The following is a 14,348-nucleotide window of genomic DNA, read 5'->3' on the forward strand; positions in this document are numbered from 1 at the left end:
GCCTTTCTTCTTTGTTTGCTGCTTGTTTGGTCTCCTATTCAGTTTGCAGTTTTCTTTTGATTTTTTTCGATGTACTTTACTCTAAAAAAACATTTAAATTTCAATATTTGTAGGAGCTCATCTTTTCAGCTGCTGCTGCTTAATTTAGAACTCCGGAACATTATACATTGGTACTACTTTTTCATTTGAGTTGAATGAATTACAAAATGGTGGTCCAGACATTTATATTCTTGTTTTCTGTTGAGGAATCATGCTGTTTGTTCTTTTTATTTAACCTTTATTTAACCTTTATTTAACTAGACAAGTCAGTTAAAGAACAGATTATTATTTACAATGGCGGCCTACCAAAAGGCAAAAGGCCTCCTGCGTGGACAGGGGCTGGGATTAAATAAATAAAAATATTATATATATATGACAAAACGCACATCACGACAAGAGAGCCAACAACACTACATACAGAGAGACCTAAGACAACAACACAGCATGGTAGCAACACAACATGGTAGCAGCACAAAACATGGTACAAACATTATTGGGCACAGACAACAGCACAAAGGGCAAGAAGGTAGAGTCAACAATACATCACGCAAAGCAGCCACAACTGTCAGTAAGAGTGTCCATGATTGGGTCTTTGAATGAAGAGATGGAGATAAAACTGTCCAGTTTGAGTGTTTGTTGCAGCTCGTTCCAGTCGCTAGCTGCAGCGAACTGAAAAGAGGAGCGACCCAGGGAGGTGTTTGCTTTGGGGACCTTTAACGGAATGTGACTGGCAGAACGGGTGCTGTATATGGAGGATGAGGGCTGCAGTAGATATCTCAGATAGGGGGGGTGAGGGGGGAGTGAGGCTTAACCTTTCTGGCGCAGGAGTTCCGCTCATCCCACCTCGACAACATCCGGTGAAATTGCAGAGCGCCAAATTCAAAATACAGAAATAGTCATAATAAACATTCATAAAAAATACAAGTGTATTTTTTAGCCGCTTTGTCAGATTTCAAAAAGGCTTTACGGCGAAAGCATACCATGCGATTATCTGAGGACAGCGCCCCGCATACAAAAGCATGAAAAACATTTTCCAACCAAACAGATGCATCACGAAAGTCAGACCATTACCATATACTATATTCCCATATACCATTACCATATACCATTTTACAGAGGCCAGTTCATGAGGCTTGCTCCTTAACGTTTTTTAGCAAGCATCTATGACAAATCAGGACAGGTCGTTTCACAGAGCAGCCATTCACGAACACAGGCTGTAAAACAGTGATCACTAAGGTCATTACAGAAAACGCCAGACTGATACCTATCAGGATTATTTGTGAGGATAACATTGAGGAGTAGTATTTTCTGGGTATTTGGAGTCATACCTTGTGGGATTGGTAATAATCTGAGAAAGATTTAGGGAGTCCCATTGCCTTAGAACTTGGTCAGGTGGTTTAAGCATGTCCCAGTTTAGGTCACCTAGCAGGACAAATTCAGACTTTGTGTAAGAGGCCAGGAGAGAGCTTAGGGCAGGTAGGGTACAGGCCGGTGCTGATGGAGGACGAGAACACCCAGCAACAGTCAACAAAGAGCTATTTGAAAGTTTAATGCTTAGAACCATCAAATCAAATTGTTTGGGGACAGTCTTGATGGAGACAACCGAGCACTGAAGGTGATCCTTGGTAAAGATTGCCACTCCCCCACCTTTGGAAGATCTGTCTTGTCGAAAAAGGTTAACATCAGTATTCAAAACACTCTTCCTTAACCACGTCTCAGTAATTACCAACACATCTGGATTGGAGCTGTGAACTCACACTTTCAATTAATCCATTTTAGGTAATAAGCGTCTAGTGTTAACGTGCAGAAAACACAGGCTTTTACGAGAGCAGAAATCTGAGAACCAGATTTCCAAGTACAAGTCAGAATTGGGGCTAGCAACGGTAGATGGGCCAGGGTGTACATGCACATTTCCAGATATCATCAGCAGTAGTATAATCAAGGCACTGCAGAGGACAGGGAGGGTTCTGCAGTGTTGAATGTGCACTAGATGGCAACAAGATCATATTGTACAGCAATTTCATCAGGTAACATGGATGGATGTGAGGCCAAAAGTCTGTGTAACCAATAGTCAAGAGTCCCGAGTGTGGGAACAAACAGTCTGTCTCATGGTTAGGTAACAAGAAAATTCATAGTCAACAAAGCAAGCAGTTGTCATGAGGCAAATAGCAAAATGCACAAGGGGAAAAAAAAAATATATAATGTCTTAAGGCTAGCCATTGTAAGTTCAGAGTCACTCGCCCCAACAGTGCGTGTGTGTGCTGGAGGTGAGCGAAAGCACGGGAGAGAGGGGGGGGGAGTGTGGTGGGGGTACTTGTACCAGACTGGGAGACGGACTAGGGCAGACTGTGAACAGATCGCCAGGTGGAATCCAAGCAGCAGTGCAGCAGGCAACGGGAGTAGGTGTCACACCCACTTGGGAGAAGATTTTATTTCTGGAGGCAGATTTCTTGTAGGAAATGCCAGTGGATGGTCTTTGAACAGCAGGAGGGGACTTCAAAGACTTGTTAGGCCCAAAGGCCACGACACCTCACACTTCAGTGCTAATTGAAATTGTATCTTGTCTGTCCTAGCAAGCCTGGCAGACTTAAGTCAGCATTCAGTCCCCATAAAGTACTTTATTATAAAAAAATTAAAAAAGATAATTGGATGCTTCGGCACAATTCTCTTTTTAGGAGTTTTTTTTTTTCATAGCCACTGACATTTTTTTACGTTTTATGTTTGGTTTAGGTGATTTCCTCCAATTCCACGCAATGCTATGTATTAGTTTCCCATCCCTGGTTTCTGAAGCATCTTCAGGTCTGCACTAGTGCACATTGTTATTTAGGCTAATTAGGCTTCACAAAGATTAACTGGTTAGTCCTTACATACCTTAGTCTGGGACCCCCTAGTCTAGAACTAATTCATCTAAATAATTAAGTTAAGCAATTTTTATTCTGGATTCATTTAAGTAGAATTTAGCCTAGTCCTGATTTTTAAACTCTGTCCGGGAAACCCATGTTGACTCCAGTGCTATCCATAGTTTTGTTAAGTTGGCTGGATGTGCTTTGGGTGGTGGACCTTCTTGATACACATGGGAAACTGTTGAGCGTGAAAAACCCAGCAGCATTGCAATTCTTAACACACTCAAACCGGTGCGCCTGGCACCTACTACCATAGCCCCATACAAAAGCACTTAAATATTCTGTCTTGCCCATTCACCCTCTGAATGGCACACATACACAATCCATCTCTCAAAGCTTAAAAATCCTACTTTAACCTGTCTCCTCCCCTTCATCTACACTGATTTGAATTGAATTTAACAGGTGACATCAATAAGGGATCATAGCTTTCACCTGGATTCACCTGGTCAGTCTGTCATGGAAAGAGCAGGTGTTCTTAATGTTTGGTACATTCGGTGTATATAGCTCACTCCACTCTGTTTCTAGATGTGACTAGACAAAGTATTTATTTTTTTTACCAAGATTGCATTCTCATTTCAGATGCCGCTCGTACGAGGACTGCTGTGGGACCCGCTGCTGTGTCCGAGCCCTCTCCATCCAGCGGCTATGGTACTTCTGGTGAGTCCATCTTAACTCTGACTATACATGGACTGGACAAGAGTTTTTGGAGAGATTTTCAGTGTTATTTGTTTTGTCCAATCAAAAGCATGCATGACGTTAGCTGAATGGTAAGGCTTATTGTAATAATGCTGTTATTGGAACATAAATACCATGTCCAGGTCATTCACGAGTCACCTCTCTGACTGGCAACCGTTCCTCAATCTGGTGGTAAACAAATCATTGATGCAAATAAGGCACACGCCATGACTACTCTCCCGGTGGTACGAGCTCAGTTGAAAATGGGGTGACGTTTGGAGCCGCTTTACTTACTGTCGATTCATACAAGACCGACTGCAACCTATCCACAGGAGAAGACCGTTTTTGCACCTGTAAATTACTACCCAACTTCAAGACATCAAAGCGCATCATCCCAATAGACACTGTGTAGAAAACATTAGGAACACCTTCCTAATATTGAGTTGCACCCCCGTTTTGACCTCAGAACAGCCTCAATTCGTCGAGGCATGGACTCTACAAGGTGTCACATTCCACAGGGATGCTGGCCCATGTTGACTCCAATGCTTCCCACAGTTGTGTGAAATTGGCTGGATGTCCTTTGGACCATTCCTGATACACACAGGGAAACTGAGTGTGAAACACCCAGCAGCGTGGTAGATCTTGACACACACAAACCGGTGCGCCTGGCACCTACTACCGTACCCCGTTCAAAGATACTGCAATATTTTGTCTTGCCCATTCACCCTCTTAATTGCACAGATACACAATCCATGTCTCAATTGTCTCTTGGTTTAACAATTCTTCATCTCCACTGATTGAAGTGGATTTAACAAGTGACATCAATAAGGGATCATCGCTTTCTCCTGGATTCATCTGGTCCGTCTGTCATGAGAAGCGCAGGTGTAGGCTTACCCTGGCGTGACGTTTTGATAACAATGTGACATGGTTATCTCTGACATGGTGACTTTTATCAATATATTAGTCTTTATTTACTCTCACATTCCAAAATGCTAATGAGCATCAACGTTGACATCATGCAAAGCTACAAATCCCTGCAAGCTCCTTCCTGCATGTCATCTCTAGATGACACCTTTGCTAACAGGTATTGTGTCAATTTAAAACTTGCACAAGAAATGTAGCCAATTTATTCATTCCTTAATTTAGCTAACATTAGATGGTTAATCCAGAGATTTATAAAATTTGTCTCGATTCGTCAGTCTCGTACAGATCATGGCATTTGTAGTTCTTTATGATAGCCACATTAGCATTTAAATATGGGGGGGTAAATACAGGCAAATATATTGATAAAAGTCACCTTGCCTGAGATTAACACGGTTATCAAAATGTCACACCAGGGTAAGCCTACACAAAACACAGTGTTTCTAAAATCCCCTATGGGGGAAAAATGAACGGTGGGAAAACAATTGGAACCATACTTTAAAAAAAATGTTTTACCTTTACTTAACTAAACTCAGCAAAAAAAGAAACTTCCCTTTTTCAGGACCCTGTTTTTCTAAGATAATTCATAAAAATCCAAATAACTTCACAGATAAACAGTTTAAAAACTGTTTCCCATGCTTGTTCAATGACCCATAAACAATTAATGAACATGCACCTGTGGAACGGTCATTAAGACACTAACAGCTTTCAGACGGTAGGCAATTAAGGTCACAGTTATGAAAACTTAGGACACTAAAGAGGCCTTTCTACTGACTCTGAAAAACACCATAAGAAAGATGCCCAGGGTCCCTGCTCATCTGCGTGAACGTGCCTTAGGCATGCTGCAAGGAGGCATGAGGACTGCAGATGTGGCAGGGCAATAAATTGCAAGTCCGTACTGTGAGACGCCTAAGACAAATGTAACACATTATAATCACCTGTTGCTGTTTACTCTTGTTTCACTCTCCTCGGTCAACATGATTAGGACTGGCTGTGTGGTATCACTCTCCTCGGTCAACATGATTAGGACTGGCTGTGTGGTATCACTCTCCTCGGTCAACAACATGATTAGGACTGGCTGTGTGGTATCACTCTCCTCGGTCAACAACATGATTAGGACTGGCTGTGTGGTATCACTCTCCTCGGTCAACATGATTAGGACTGGCTGTGTGGTATCACTCTCCTCGGTCAACAACATGATTAGGACTGGCTGTGTGGTATCACTCTCCTCGGTCAACAACATGATTAGGACTGGCTGTGTGGTATCACTCTCCTCGGTCAACAACATGATTAGGACTGGCTGTGTGGTATCACTCTCCTCGGTCAACAACATGATTAGGACTGGCTGTGTGGTATCACTCTCCTCGGTCAACATGATTAGGACTGGCTGTGTAGGATCATTCTCCTCGGTCAACATGATTAGGACTGGCTGTGTGGTATCACTCTCCTCGGTCAACATGATTAGGACTGGCTGTGTGGTATCACTCTCCTCGGTCAACAACATGATTAGGACTGGCTGTGTGGTATCACTCTCCTCGGTCAACAACATGATTAGGACTGGCTGTGTAGGATCATTCTCCTCGGTCAACATGATTAGGACTGGCTGTGTGGTATCACTCTCCTCGGTCAACATGATTAGGACTGGCTGTGTGGTATCACTCTCCTCGGTCAACAACATGATTAGGACTGGCTGTGTGGTATCACTCTCCTCGGTCAACAACATGATTAGGACTGGCTGTGTAGGATCATTCTCCTCGGTCAACATGATTAGGACTGGCTGTGTGGTATCACTCTCCTCGGTCAACATGATTAGGACTGGCTGTGTGGTATCACTCTCCTCGGTCAACATGATTAGGACTGGCTGTGTGGTATCACTCTCCTCGGTCAACATGATTAGGACTGGCTGTGTGGTATCAGTCAACATGTGTTCTCATGACATTTTGATTTTGGAAGTTCTAATATGTTTTTCCTTGGAAACTATATAATTTAACAAAATACCTGCATCACTAGTCCAGTGCAGTCAGTGGAATGGATCATTTTAGTCAGATATACACTACAGTTCAAAAGTTTGTGGTCACTTAGAAATCTCCTAGTTTTTTAAAGAACATCCCGAGCCGCCAAGGTACAAATCTGTCGTTCTGCCCCTGAACAAGGCAGTTAATCCACTGTTCCTAGGCCATCATTGAAAATAAGAATTTGTTCTTAACTGACTTGCCTAGTTAAATAAAGGTCAAATGAAAAAATGTGTCTTGTTTGAGAAACAGATGCCTCACAAGTTCTCAACTGGCAGCTTCATTAAATAGTACCCGCAAAACACCAATCTCATTGTCCACAGTGAAGAGGCGACTCCAGGATGTTGGCCTTCTAGGCAGAGTTGCAAAGAAAAAGCCATATCTCAGACTGGCCAATAAAAAGAAAAGATTAAGATTGGCAAAAGAACACAGACACTGGACAGAGGAAGATTGGAAAAGTGTTATGGATAGACTAATCTAAGTTTGAGGTGTTCGGATCACAAAGAAGAACATTCGTGAGAAGCTGAAAAGATGCTGGAGGAGTGCTTGGCGCCGTCTGTGAAGCACGGTGGAGTGAGAGTCTAGTCATGGTCGAGGGAAAGAATAACAGAACAAAGTACAGAGATCCTTGATGAAAACCTGCTCAGGACCACAGACTGGGGGCGAAGGTTCACCTTCCAACAGGACAACGACCCTAAGCACACAGCCAAGACAACGCAGGAGTGGCTTCGTGGTAAGTCTCTGAATGTCTTTGAGTGGCCCAGCCAGAGCCCGGACTTGAACCTGATCTAACAGCTCCAGAGAGACCTGAAAATAAGCTGTGCAGCGACGCTCCCCATCCAACCTGACAGAGCTTGAGAACATCTGCAGAGAAGAATGGGAGAAACTCCCCAAATACAGGTGTGCCAAGCTTGTAGTGTCATACCCAAGAATACTCAAGGCTGTAATCAACCAAGGACTGTGTACAGGGTCTGAATACTTATGTAAATTTGAAGTTTGTTTTTTTATTATAAATTTGCAAAAATTTCAACGCTGTTTTTGCTCTGTCATTATGGGGTTTTGTGTGTAGATTGATGTTGGGGGGGAACTATTTGAATACATTTTAGAATAAGGCTGTAACGTAACAAAGTGGAAAAAGTCAAGGGGTCTGAATGCTTTCCGAATGCACTGTAAAGTATGAAAAAGCTAATTTTATAAATGTTTTATTTTACTTTTATTGTGTACTAGATCATATGGGTTGAAAGTATATATTTTTTCAGATGTAAATAAACAATTCCATGTGAAAGCCAAAGGTCATTGCTTTCTTGAGGTTGGAAACACTACTACGTTAATAAAATATTCCCTTCTTACTAGATTTGACTAAAGCCATAGCAAAACAGTACAAAATGGCTGCCAGTTTAACTTCATACTTCAATGCATGTCCCACTCTGACTGCTTCTCTTTCTCTCCCCTTTCTCCAGGTTGATGCTGATGATGGGGGTGCTATTCTGCTGCGGAGCGGGCATCTTCTTCCGCAGGTGCATTCACCCCTCGCCCCTCAGCGACGAGCACGCCTTCAACGTCTCCTTTACCAGGCAGCCTGTATCCACGCCAGGTCAGTGGGAGTATACGGCATAGACGAGCGGTTCCAGGAAGTGGACTCTCAATTCTTTTAACCCCATTGTGATAAATGTTAGCAATATTACTGTGCAACCTAGATGTTCTATTTTCTCTCCTTGAGATTGCAAGACAAATTCATATGTTGATGTATTTGGTTTCAACCTCTGTGTTAAAGTTATTTGTAGCCCGTTTCTGGTGCAAAGAGCCCCAAAAACTTCACTAACCTTGCAGTCTGTATCATCCAATCACAGAGCAGATACAAGTCACGTGATACGCCAGCAAACACATGGCGGCACCCGACAGCAAAACACGTGACTTACATCTGCCCCATGATTGGACGATACAGCAGCATGTAATTTGGCCATGATTGACTACAAGATGTAGATAAGTAAATTAGGCTGTCCAGCTATCTTGCTGACATGGGCTAGTTGATCAACAGGGCATTTCTGACAGGTTATAAATATCTCTCCAAAGTCTGTCAGTGAACGACATGAGATAAACTTCACATATTGCACCTTTGTGCCTTCTACTATTATAACTGTCAACAACAGAAATGTGAAAACCTGACTGAGTTCCTAAAAAAATATGATTTAACGTCGGGACCCGCAGTCCACATTGATCCCGTTCTGTGTCTGAATCCAGAACTGCGGTCTGCCAGTTGAGTATGGCTAGTATAACTGTTTTGGGGGTTAGCAATGATTATCAATACTGTACCGTTATGTTCAAGTATTCAGAAATACATTTCTAGAGCAGGGTGATATCTGTCAAACAGGTTTCATTCTGATTAAGACATCGCTGAAGGAGACCGAATCACAGGTTATTTTGATTCAAAGTGCCAATTTTACCCCCCTGTGTTATCAGCAGTGACAGCTTTACTGGCCTTCACAGTGTTGCAGGAGATAAGATACCCAGCGGGGAGGGAGGGGGGGGTGTTTAATCAGATCTAATTATGTTTATTCCAGGTGCAGTGAGATAATTAAAATGGCTGCTGATGATAAACACACGCAGAGCCAGGCAGCCGCTCTTAGTCCAAATCATATATTTAGGCAGTGGTGTAAAGCTACTTAAAATAAAAAACTACTTTGGTAGTACTTTAAGGGGTATCTGTACTTTACTATTTAGATTTTTGATAACTTTTACTTCACTACATACCTAAAGAAAATGATGTACTTTTTACTCCATACATTTTTGCTGACACCCAAAAAGTATTCGTTGCATTTCGAATGCTTAGCAGGACAGGAAAATGGTTTAATTCACACCCTTATCAAGAGCTCATCTCTACTGCCTCTGATTTGGCAGACTCACTAAGCACACATGCTTAATTTGTAAATGATGTTGGTGTGCCCCTGAATATCCGTAAATAAAAAACAAGAAAATGATGCCGTCTGGTTTGCTTAATATAAGGAATTTGAAACGATTAATACTTTTGATACTTAAGAATATTTTAAAAACTTTGGGATGTGGGATGTTTGTCATGAATATTTGATGTTGCATCCTGTGTTTCAGAACACTTAACGGGGGGCCCTTGAGCTGTTTAGAAGAGGGCGGAAAGAGGAACATTTTTAACTACTTTATTTGAATCAACAAATCACATGACTCACACAGACCTGAATTTGCACTCTTAACAGTGGTTTCTATGTCCTCCCCATGCAGTATCCCAGCAGCCTGGCATGGTAGGCTATGGCGACCCCGGCGGCGTCATGACTTCCCCCCTCAGCCCCGTCTACCCCATCCAGCCCGGCCCCGCCCATATGATGAACGACTACCCTCCACCGCCCTCGTACTGCAACCACCCACCCCCGCCTTACGAACAGATTTTCCGGACACCAGAGAAGAAGTAAGTCTCAGCGGCGTTCCCTCCGTTCCTTCTCCTTCGTTGTGACATCACCAGCAGAACGGACAAGGACAGGAGGGGACAGCCACAGTGTCCACTGTTATACTGTCAGCCCAAGTGGTCACCCAGGTCACAGGAAACTAACCACCTAACTGTCCTTCCTGAGGACCTGGATACAGACCGGCTAAATATGTCTCCATGGTTTGGATTTTCACAATCATTCATCCTTTCTAATTTACACAAAAGCATAATTATATATACCAGTCTTTTTCTGCTGGCAGTGCCATCTTGATGAGCATGGTCTGTGACCTGATCTGTAGTGAGGCACTCGGACTCCTGTAAATGACACTAAACTGAGGAATTTCAATGGAGACCCAAGATCAGCACATTGCTTTTAGATGAACAGAATAATTTTAGCATTATGGTAGAGTAAGCTGACCTAGGACCAGCACATTGCTTTTAGACGAACAGAATCATTTTAGCATTATGGTAGAGTAAGCTGACCTAGGACCAGCACATTGCTTTTAGACGAACAGAATCATTTTAGCATTATGGTAGAGTAAGCTGACCTAGGACCAGCACATTGCTTTTAGACGAACAGATTCATTTTAGCATTATGGTAGAGTAAGCTGACCTAGGACCAGGGCATAAGAACAGACACTGTCTAAAACTGTACACGAGTGACAGCAAATTGGAGTTGAAAGCCACCTTGGAGAAGTTAAAACACGAGGTGTTTTAAATAGCTTTAATGGTTAAAGACTCTGTTAGGAGGCTGACTTGCGTCCACACTAATTGGGCTGCTTGTCTTCTCCTGAATCCTGTGACTATAAACACTCCGGGCAGGAAGTCTGATCGCTGTGAAGGAGGGAAACGGACCTGGATTTATCAGACCTATTATGTGCGTTGGAGAGAGCGGTAATTTGGAGAGGCAGATTTCTTTGGGGTTAATTCACATTATGGACGCGTGTATTCCTACTGTGCGGACTGTGGCGATTCATCCCTCTGGATCGGCAAGAAATCCAATCAACCAGCCGGACTCCAAATTGAGACCAAGTCATGTGGTTTCCATTGAGACCAATTTCAGTCAGTAACAGCTTTCACCCTAGACATGCCAATGCCATATTCTCTAAGAATCCAGTTCCACTCAAAGCCAGATTTTTTTTTTAACCATCACAGAGGTTCAGCCATGGTTTTTCAGAGATCTGGACTTCAGTTTGTATAGTAAGGAGCTCGACCAGAATGAGGATTAACTCAAATCAATGCGTTTGTTCCGCATGCATGCAGGTTGCAACTGGATCACGTTTCACTGAGGAGCTCAAGGACATTGTATACTGTACCTTCGAAGTATTCACATCCCCTGTCTTTTTCCACATTTAGTTGTTACAAAGTGGGATTAAAATGATCTGTCTTTTTTTTGTGTCAACGATCTACACAAAATATTCTACAGCCACCACTAGGCTTGACGATATGGAGAGGGGTACTCAGTAATGCGATGTTTGGGGCAAATCCAATACAAAACTCTTTGTTTTCAGGACAAAAAGTGAATTGCTTTGCCAATTTTTTTGCAGTTTTATTTTAGTGCCTGGTTGGAAACAGGATGCATGTTTTGGAATATTTTTATTCTGTACATGTTTCCTTCTCTTCACTCTGTCATTTAGGTTAGTATTATGGAGTAAGTACAATGTTGTTGATCCATATTCAGTTTTCTCCTATCACAGCCATTAAACTCTGTAACTGTTTTAAAGTCACAATGGTGAAATCCCTGAGAGGTTTCCTTCCTCTCTGGCAACTGAGTTAGGAAGGACGCCTGTATCTTTGTAGTGACTGGGTGTATTGATACACCATCCAAAGCCTAATTAATAACTTGACCATGCTGAAAGGGATATTCATTGTCTTTGTGGTTGAATCTGTTTGAAATTCACTGCTTGACTAAAGGACCTTATACAGATACTTTTGTGTGGGGTACAGAGATGATTTAAAAAATCACGTTATACTCTTACTGTGGAGTGTCCATGCAACTTACAGTGGGGAGAACAAGTATTTGATACACCGCCGATTTTGCAGGTTTTCCTACTTACAAAGCATGTAGAGGTCTGTCATTTTTATCATAGGTACACTTCAACTGTGAGAGACAGAATCTAAAACAAAAATCCAGAAAATCACATTGTATGATTTTTAAGTAATTAATTTGCATTTTATTGCATGACATAAGTATTTGATACATCAGAAAAGCAGAACTTAATATTTGGTACAGAAACCTTTGTTTGCAATTACAGAGATCATACGTTTCCTGTAGTTCTTGACCAGGTTTGCACACACTGCAGCAGGGATTTTGGCCCACTCCTCCCTACAGATCTTCTCCAGATCCTTCAGGTTTCGGGGCTGTCGCTGGGCAATACGGACTTTCAGCTCCCTCCAAAGATTTTCTATTGGGTTCAGGTCTGGAGACTAGCTAGGCCACTCCAGGACCTTGAGATGCTTCTTACGGAGCCACTCCTTAGTTGCCATGGCTGTGTGCTTCGTGTCGTTGTCATGCTGGAAGACCCAGCCACGACCCATCTTCAATGCTCTTACTGAGGGAAGGAGGTTGTTGGCCAAGATCTCGCGATACATGGCCCCATCCATCCTCCCCTCAATACGGTGCAGTCGTCCTGTCCCCTTTGCAGAAAAGCATCCCCAAAGAATGATGTTTCCACCTCCATGCTTCACGGTTGGTATGGTGTTCTTGGGGTTGTACTCATACTTCTTCTTCCTCCAAACACGGCGAGTGGAGTTAGACCAAAAAGCTCTATTTTTGTCTCATCAGACCACATGACCTTCTCCCATTCCTCCTCTGGATCATCCAGATGGTCATTGGCAAACTTCAGACAGGCCTGGACATGCACTGGCTTAAGCAGGGGGACCTTGCGTGCGCTGCAGGATTTTAATCCATGACGGCGTAGTGTGTTACTAATGGTTTTCTTTGAGACTGTGGTCCCAGCTCTCTTCAGGTCATTGACCAGGTCCTGCCGTGTAGTTCTGGGCTGATCCCTCACCTTCCTCATGATCATTGATGCCCCACGAGGTGAAATCTTGCATGGAGCCCCAGACCGAGGGTGATTGACCGTCATCTTGAACTTCTTCCATTTTCTAATAATTGCGCCAACAGTTGTTTCCTTCTCACCAAGCTGCTTGCCTATTGTCCTGTAGCCCATCCCAGCCTTGTGCAGGTCTACAATTTTATCCCTGATGTCCTTACACAGCTCTCTGGTCTTGGCCATTGTGGAGAGGTTGGAATCTGTTTGATTGTGTGTGGACAGGTGTCTTTTATACAGGTAACGAGTTCAAACAGGTGCAGTTAATACAGGTAATGAGTGGAGAACAGGAGGGCTTCTTAAAGAAAAACTAACAGGTCTGTGAGAGCCGGAATTCTTACTGGTTGGTAGGTGATCAAATACTTATGTCATGCAATAAAATGCAAATTAATTATTTAAAAATCATACAATGTGATTTTCTGGATTTTTGTTTTAGATTCCGTCTCTCACAGTTGAAGTGTACCTATGATAAAAATTACAGACCTCTACATGCTTTGTAAGTAGGAAAACCTGCAAAATCGGCAGTGTATCAAATACTTGTTCTCCCCACTGTATGTGACTTAAGCACATTTTGACTCCTGAACTTTAGGCTTGCCATAACAAAGGGGTTGAATATTTATTGACTGAAGACATGACACATTTTGAATGAATTTGTCAAATATATTCTTAACCTAAATTCCACTTTGACATTATGGGATTATTGTGTGTAGACCAGGGAGAAATCTCAATTTTAAGCAATTTTAAATGCAGGCTGTAACACAATTTTGGGGGAAAAAGTCCAGGGGTGTGAATACTTTTCTGAAGACACTGTGTATGGGAAGCGTTGACTAATGACATACTCTGGTAGAACTGACGGATTCTCAATTTCTGTGCTGCAACAAATCTCTAGAAAATGTAGTGGTAGTCACAAACGCTAACGGCACTCTTCAAATGAAATGTTATTGGTCACATAGACCATATTTAGCAGAAAAAGAAAAACGCACACCTATTTAGGCGCGGTGCTGGCTAGCGGAGTAGAAAACTTGAAAATAAAGGAGAGCCGCACACTCTAGGAGCTCATCTGAGCTCCTAGAGTGTGCGGCTCTCCTTTATTTTCACATAGACATATTTAGCAGATGTTATTGCGGGTGAAATGCTTGTCAAAGTTGCTTAGGAGCACAGCTGGCATATCTTACTACTTTCAGTAGCCTAGTTGTTCAAACAAGCAGAATGTTATTGGTCAACTGGTCCTGCATTAGGTACAACTCTGTAAATTGGTAAAAAAAATGATTTCATGTATAAATCTGGACGC

The 14,348-nt window shown here is 42.6% G+C and overlaps 1 protein-coding gene across 1 annotated transcript in view; it reads left to right on the forward strand.

Moving 5' to 3' along the window:
- LOC139583294 (WW domain binding protein VOPP1-like) overlaps positions 1–13,452 on the forward strand; it is a 56,780-nt gene extending 43,328 nt beyond the window's left edge. Inside the window, exons 3-5 of the mRNA XM_071414202.1 lie at positions 3,522–3,599; positions 8,011–8,144; positions 9,803–13,452. Coding sequence (XP_071270303.1) covers positions 3,522–3,599; positions 8,011–8,144; positions 9,803–9,990 — 400 coding nt within the window. The 3' untranslated portion in view covers positions 9,991–13,452. The remainder of the gene's footprint in view (positions 1–3,521; positions 3,600–8,010; positions 8,145–9,802) is intronic.
- The last annotated feature ends 896 nt before the right edge of the window (positions 13,453–14,348 follow it).

Source organism: Salvelinus alpinus, chromosome 8, assembly GCF_045679555.1.
Source record: "Salvelinus alpinus chromosome 8, SLU_Salpinus.1, whole genome shotgun sequence".
Taxonomy (NCBI): Eukaryota; Metazoa; Chordata; class Actinopteri; order Salmoniformes; family Salmonidae; genus Salvelinus; species Salvelinus alpinus.